The sequence below is a fragment of the Phymastichus coffea genome, unplaced genomic scaffold (assembly GCF_024137745.1).
Source record: "Phymastichus coffea isolate CEN01 unplaced genomic scaffold, Cenicafe_Pcof_1.1 PCOF00024, whole genome shotgun sequence".
In the NCBI taxonomy this organism is placed as follows: Eukaryota; Metazoa; Arthropoda; class Insecta; order Hymenoptera; family Eulophidae; genus Phymastichus; species Phymastichus coffea.
The window spans coordinates 2,422,670-2,430,470 of NW_026706835.1; the positions used below are offsets into that span (position 1 = coordinate 2,422,670).

The 7,801-nt window shown below is 33.8% G+C and overlaps 1 protein-coding gene across 1 annotated transcript in view; it reads right to left on the reverse strand.

Moving 5' to 3' along the window:
- The window catches only part of LOC131675497 (large ribosomal subunit protein bL17m), a 143,806-nt gene extending 137,511 nt beyond the window's left edge, over positions 1 to 6,295 (reverse strand). Inside the window, exon 1 of the mRNA XM_058954497.1 lies at positions 5,976 to 6,295. Coding sequence (XP_058810480.1) covers positions 5,976 to 6,173 — 198 coding nt within the window. The 5' untranslated portion in view covers positions 6,174 to 6,295. The remainder of the gene's footprint in view (positions 1 to 5,975) is intronic.
- Positions 6,296 to 7,801: the final 1,506 nt, after the last annotated feature.

Sequence of the window (7,801 nt, forward strand, 5' to 3'; positions counted from 1 at the left end):
CGCGCTTGGCGATTTCTTGCTATCGAAAAATATGGATCAAAGGATTTGCATCAAATTTTGTGTAAAAAATAAAATAAAGTGTTCCGAAACACTTGAAATGTTGACGGCGGCATACGGTGAAACTGTTCTGAGTAAAAAAAATGTTTATAAGTGGTACAAACTCTTCCAAGATGGCCGGGAAGATGCCAATGACGAGCCTCGCTCTGGACGCCCAAGCACGTCAACAACTGATGAAAACGTTCAAGCAGTGAAGAAAATTGTTCTGGAAAATCGTCGAATCACTACTAGAGAAGTTGCTGAGGATGTTGGTATATCGCTTGGCTCGTGCCATAAAATTTTTTCTAACGTTTTGGGCATGAGACGTGTGTCAGCGAAGTTTGTTCCGAAATTGCTAAATTTTGACCAAAAGAATCGTCTCAAGATAAATAGCTCAAGAACTGTTGAATGACGTCAACGACGACCCAGATTTACTCAAAAGGGTCATAACTGGTGACGAATCATGGGTATATGGTTATGATATCGAAACCAAAGTCCAATCGTCCCAATGGAAGAGCCCAGATGAGCCAAGACCGAAAAAGCACGCTAAGTTCGATCAAATGTCAAAGTTTTGCTCACTGTTTTCTTCGATTACCATGGCGTGGTGCATCAGGAGTTCTTACCATATGGACGTACGGTCAATAAGCAGTATTATCTTGAAGTTATGCGTCGTTTGCAAGAAGCAATACGAAGAAAACGCCCAGAATTGTGGAAAAACAATTCATGGCTTTTGCATCACGATAATGCCCCTGCTCACTCATCTTTGCTTGTGAGAGATTTTTTGGCCAAAAACAACACCACAATCATGCCTCAGCCACCATATTCACCGGATTTGGCTCCATTTGACTTTTTCTTGTTTCCAAAACTAAAGAGACTAATGAAAGGACGGAGATTTGCAACGATTGAAGTGATAAAGACTGCATCGCTGGAAGAGCTCAAGGCTATACCGAAATGCTTATGAGAAGTGCTTTGAGGATTGGAAAAACCGTTGGCATAAGTGTATTGTATCTGAGGGGGATTACTTTGAAGGGGACAACATAAATATTGATAAATAAATAAATATTTTTTCTTAAAAATACAAAGTCACCTTACTTTTTGAACACACCTCGTATTGGTCAATTCTGCATTAATATTGTACGCATTCCAGGAGATGAAAATTTTGTCGCCGATGCTCTCTCACGCATTAACACCATCTCCATACCGTCGAAACTTGACCCTGAGACCATCAGCTCTGCTCAAGCCGAGCACTCAGCGGCCCTACTTGTAGCTACATCTTCCCTAAGATTCTAGCTGATTTTCATCGACGGTCACCGTATTATCTGCGGCGTATCCTCTCGTGTGGTTCGTTCTTATTTTCCTACTCTTCTCCACAAAGTTGCCTTTGATATCATGTACGGCCCCTCCTATTCGAGAGGCCGCGAAACCTGTAGGCAACTAAAAGAAAAATTTGTTTGGACCGGCACCAAGAAGGATGATCGACGCTGGGTGCGAGAGTGAATCCCGTGTCAACGTTCGAAAATCAACAGGCATACCCGCACTCGCCCAATTCACATAAAAATGCCAGAAGCCCGCTTTAACCACGTTCATTTGGACCACGTTACCATGCCACTCGTAAGAGAATGTAGGTACTACCTTACAATCATCGACAGGTTTTCTAGGTGGCCGCACGCAGTTCCTTTCAATAATATGACGACAGAAACCGTCTCCTTCGCTTTCTACAGGGAGTGGATTGCTCTTTTCTGCACACCACTTACGATCACCACTGATCAAGATTTTCAATTCGAGTCCGGCCTGTTTGCTGCCCTAGCAAAGCTGATTGGTGCCTCTCGCTTCAAGACGACTCCCTACCACTCCCAGGGAAACGGCATGGCGGAGCGATGGCACCGCAAGTCAAAAGCAGCCCTCACTTGTCATGCTACCGTTCCCTTGTTGGACATTCTATCTACGGTGCTACTGGGACTTCGGACAACTTTCAAACGTGATCTTGGAGCAGCCCCGGCCAACTAGTATTTGACACTTCTGCTGGCACGTCTTCAAGCTCGTCGCTGCTGTCAAACCGCCCTTATGTTCTCCTTGCACCGTCCCTAACCGAATCATTGAAAGACTTACTTGACGACTCTGGGTTCATCATTGACGTCGATGGCAGTCCCTCCATTGTCTCGTCCTCTCTCCTCGTAGCCGGCTATGTTGCGGATGACGACCTGTTGGCCGTAACTAGCCCACCTCGCCGGATCCATTTTGATTCTGTTGACCCAGCTATCCAGGAAACCGTTCTCCCGGGTTACTGCCTGGGTTACTTGCGAGCCAACCAACCTCCAGGGGGGAGTGGGTGTGGTGCCCGAGCCGCCTAGCTCATCTTCCCTGGCAGATGACGGCATGTTCCAGCCTCCCGGCCAGCCGCGTAAGCAGACGCTAATGCCTCGAACGGACGAGAGTAAAGAACCTCCGAGTCTAGTTTAGTTGAAATAGCGCCAGCCTTGCACTCACACGCGTTTATTCTCTGCTTTCTGGATGAATCGCTCCTTTTCCTCCACAGCTGTGGCATTTGGAGCCTGTACATTTGTGCGGCTGTTTTCATAGAAGTGTACTTTTTTTGCCTCAACCTTTAGTGTCTTCATTTTTCTCCGAAACTTCTTAATCAGCAATCAGCCTCATAAAGGACCTCAGGCTTGGCACGGAAGCAGCAGCACTTAGTTCAGAAGTTCGCCTATCATCTCTATAGATTAATGTAGAGAAGATCATTTGCTTAAGCGTGACCTGCCTCACCTACCGTTTGGACGCCAAAAACTTACTTTTTTGTTTCGATGAGAGCGAATTCCGTGACAAAGAACTCAAGAAATTATATTTGATATTTTTAGTGCAAATCAATAATTTTATAACAATCTATAAGATTAAAATGGATATATATTGTTTTAAAATTTGGTTGAAAAAGAGAGAAATGAATAGAATAAAATGAAGGATAATACATTTTTATCCTTTGTAAATTGTAAATTAAAAGGTATGCAGGTAACGGAAACTAATCATCAAAGTATTAAATCCATTAAATTTGAAAAAGATTCACGTGTCTTTAACGAGGGAATAAACAGGGCACGATATTAGAAATGTATTACTCATACTAATATAAAACTGGGATCGTAACCATTACTATTGTGCTTGTAAAGTTTATTATTGTATGATAGTATAATTAATCGCTTCTATAACTTTTCCAATATATCTTAAATGAGTAAAAGATCATTGGTTTTGTGAAAAAAATGGGTGCAAATTCTATTTCTATTCATTAGCGTATACCAAAGCATAGTGTATTTTAAACAGTTATCTTACGAAATATGTTCAAGCCTTTGTAACATTAGAATCTCAAAGTTGTCATGTAAAAAGTTAAAATAATGTAATAAATAACAAAAAAATTTTATAAAAATAGTGTGTGGAATGCGCTAGATATCACTAGTAGAACAAAAATTATATGTATTGTAAAAGTCATTGGTAGCACATTGGTAAAGTTCAAAGTCTGATAATGAAGGTTTCAATTTCAAATCTCGGTCAGGTTAATATTTATTTTATTTATTTCATTTTTCATATGTAGTTCATTTTTTTTAAATTGCTCACATTATTTTCTCTAAATATGCGAATATTATTTATTTATTCAATTTTTAGCAAAAAGTCGATTATTGAATACAAACTTTGTATGACTTTTGTACGAATATTACACAAAGTGTATAAAAATTTTATATATATTCTATACAAAACTTGTATATTTATTTTCAGTGGGATTATTAATAGAATTAAAATTAAATTAATAGAATGAAAATTAATTGGAGGTATTGATTCAGTAAATGCCATGGTATTAAAAACAATAGTTGATTCAATAGATATAAAACTAGTTTTCAACAACTGTATAAGTCAAGAAATTCAGTCTAACGCTTTAAAAAAGCTGTAGTTATTCCAACTTATAAAGCTATAGAGAAATTAAAGATTGAAAATTCTAGGTCAATTTCATTTATTCCCAATATAACAAGTTTTTTTATTTAAAATAGAGCAAAAGTATTTGAAAAAAATTGATTATAACATATTATATAACTTTGTCAATGAGAACAAAATATCCAAGACAATATAAATTTTTAAAAAATTAAAAATTAAAATTAAAAAATATTAAAATCAAAGATCCTTTAATAAGATTAACTGATATAATTTAAACGGCAACTTAAATGACTGTATTCCTATGATTATGATATTTTAGATTTGGCAAAAGTATTCAATACTTTTGACCACAAAATTCTATTACAAAAATGTTATAGGTATTGCATAAAAGAATGTCCTTAATCATTATTAAAAGCTACATGGCTGAGATACAGCAAAGAGTACAGACTGGAAATACAGACAGTTATAACGAAGTAAACATTGGTGTTTTTCAGGGTATAATTTACAGTTATTAAGTTATCAATGACAATAATCTGTTACTAAGATAGCTGTTGTGATACACATGCTTCCTGATTCAGTTTTATCTCATGTGAATGATACTGCTTTAATAACAAATAATCATAAATGGGAAAGAACATTTGTAAAAATGAATGAATGGTTAACTAGCTAACTGGCTTGCAAATAATAACTAATAATAAGTACAGAGAAAACTGTTTATTTCACTTTTGATAGCTAAAGAGATAGTGTACCATAACAGGTTGAAATTAGAATATAAAATAGATTACTGAAGATAACAGGACATATGAAATATTTTTTCAAGAATAATTAACTTTAAATTGAAATGGAGTTAATTTTAATTTTAAAACAGCTATTAATTAATCATATAAATTACATATACATCCATAGTTTGATAAATTATAATACAATAACATGGGATAATACCATTAAAACAATTTTTTAATAAGTGCAATGTTTACAAAATTAAGTTTTAAAATTATTAACAAAGAAACTTTTATCATATACCCATACATACATACACACACACACACAAACTATTCTTTGAGTTTTAATTAAACTTTTGTAGGTGAATCACTTTTCTATGATTGTGATGAATTGTAAAATTTATATATAAAGTATAACATTAAAATAAAATGAAAGAATTTCAAATTATTAGGTTTAAAAAGATTCTGAATCAAAATAGAGATCATATAGTGTCAATAAAATATTACAACACCCTTTGGCCTTTGTAATTAAATGTCCAAAATTGAAAAATGACCATAAAATAAAAGTATGAGTATATTACTAATAATAATCAGTTAATTGTATTAGAACTGTTCATATTTTGTAGTAAACCTATCAATGGAAAGGCCAATTATCTATTTTGTTATTACTGGTAACCTACTATGTTTACATATAATGTATCATCAGTTTTGTAAAATACCATGTATAACTTTATTAATAGTAATTAATTAATTTTACTTTTACTATACATTATGTTTTACCAAAACTTAGAACAAAAACTTAACATCATTATAAATGCCTTGATGGTTGCATTTGTGCAACTGATCAATGTTCTTTTTATCAAATAAATCAATAAATAAAATTTATTATATTACATATAATAAAGACTGATAGCCAGGAAAAATGTGTCTTATTTATAAATATTTGGAATGTGTAGTGAAATTGTGGAATTAAATATTTTGAAATAAATAATGCAGAAGTTATTCAGAAGTTGTTTCACTAATGTTATAACTCTGATGTTTCATATCCAAAAACAAGTACTACAAAGATTTCTTATTACTTAGTGGTTTTTGTTTTACAAATCAACAACCATTGACTACATCAGTTAAATACTTTATTTTAGATCAAAATAAACGGTACGTTGTATGTATATTGATTGCAATTTAAATTACGTCAATAAATATATTACTCTTGCTCATGATCAAAATTCAGAAAGATCTATCGAATATATTGACAAAATATGATCGCAGCTCATTTAATTATTACCGATTTTGATTACTGACCAGTTCAATGTAACCTCTAGTTTCATCAGCGCGATTATAGTTCATCTCTATTCTTTCATATTTTAAAAGAGCTGTCATTGACTTTTGTAACTTCAAAATTCTTCCTTCGGGTCCATCAACATTTTTAAGGTTACGCGCCTTTGGAAATATTCTAAAATTTATTTTTGACATCAAATTTAAAACTTTAGCTTGGTTCATTTTTTTTAGTTTAAAATTTATTTACTTCAACTAAAATAAACTCCTTTGGCTGTTTTTAGAAGGATTTAGATATTTAGAAATGACACGGAATTTTGACATATGAATAGATGACATTGATGACATGCTGATAACTACCAGAGACCAGAGATTAGTAGGGAGATTGCTGACGGTAATGCTTCCGAGCGTGCCCGACAAATGTTACTGGTTCGAGCGCCCCGTAGTGGCCAAAGCACCGAAGCTGACGCACATTTTCGTTCGGCGCGAGAGGGGAATACCAAACGTGCGTCTAATATACAGAGGAGAAGAAGAGAATGTGCGTCTGACCAATCACGTTAGCCGATGGGCGGGGCGAAGCAAGAGTGCGAGTTTGAGCACTCGAAGAGAATTTCGTCTCGGCAAATCTTTCTCTTCGACCAGAATAGAGGCTTCGATTCCCACTTGATGCAATTTTTTTTTTTTCATAATTAAATATCTCGAAATATCTTAATTATTACAGCAAATATCTACAACTTAAGCCCTTTTTTTAATCACAAACCCTCGTACATTTCTATGAACATATGTAACTTTCGTACAATAGGATCCTAGTGTGTTGATAGCCGAGATGGCTAACGCGTGCTGCTTGATTTCATTTTTGTCGTCCCGGGTTCCAGTCCACGTAGATACCATAGATAAAATTTTTTTTTCTCACAATTAACTCACAATTAATTTGTATGATAACGAGATTAATAAAAAGTACAATCATAAATTTTCTTATTATTTGCCATTTATCCCGTTCTTGCCATTACATTAAGTGAATGAATATATAACTTTAATAATAGTTAACTCAACTTTAATAAACTAATATATTATCATATACATCATAATTTTTATATTTATAATTTCAATATAAATTCGAACTTCATTAAGTATGAAGTTAGACCGACGTCTCGAGTTGGGTTCAATTCCTACTCAATGTTATGTTTTTCCTTTGGTTTTAACTTTTTTTTAGATATAATTTATAAAGGTTCTTTCAGAAAATAACTCATGTCTATTTATACAGCTCTTATTAATTATCTGGGTATGAGGATGCAGTTCCTTTTGACAGGGTATTATCACACAAAAATGTAAATTTATACTACCGACTGATCTTTTTCAGGTACATAATCGTAATGAGAAATAATATTTATTTCTTGAACGGTTATAATATTGATTTTATGTCCAGAGAACACATTGGTACACGTGTTTTGACTTCAAATTTCGAACGTAGAAAGCATCTGACATTGACGTTAATATTTTAAAGATCACACGTCTTTTTATAGTCAATAGCGTTTCGATAATTACTAGAATTGATACTTTGCAAATCGAGCATTCTTCTGTTAATCTGCGTGCTTTAACATAATACACGCGTTAATATTAATGATTTAATACATCAATTCAATCTAAACAAATCAATTTAATAAGCAACTTCATAAATTATAGCTTTTATAGTATACATATAAAGTTAAGCTTAATAAATTGTAGCTTTTATAGTATACAGATACAGATGTTACATACAAATAATATAAATGGGTAACGTAGATATATCAATATACTTTTGTTTATATAGAAAACTAAACAACACTATCGCATAACAGTTAACAGCCATTGCC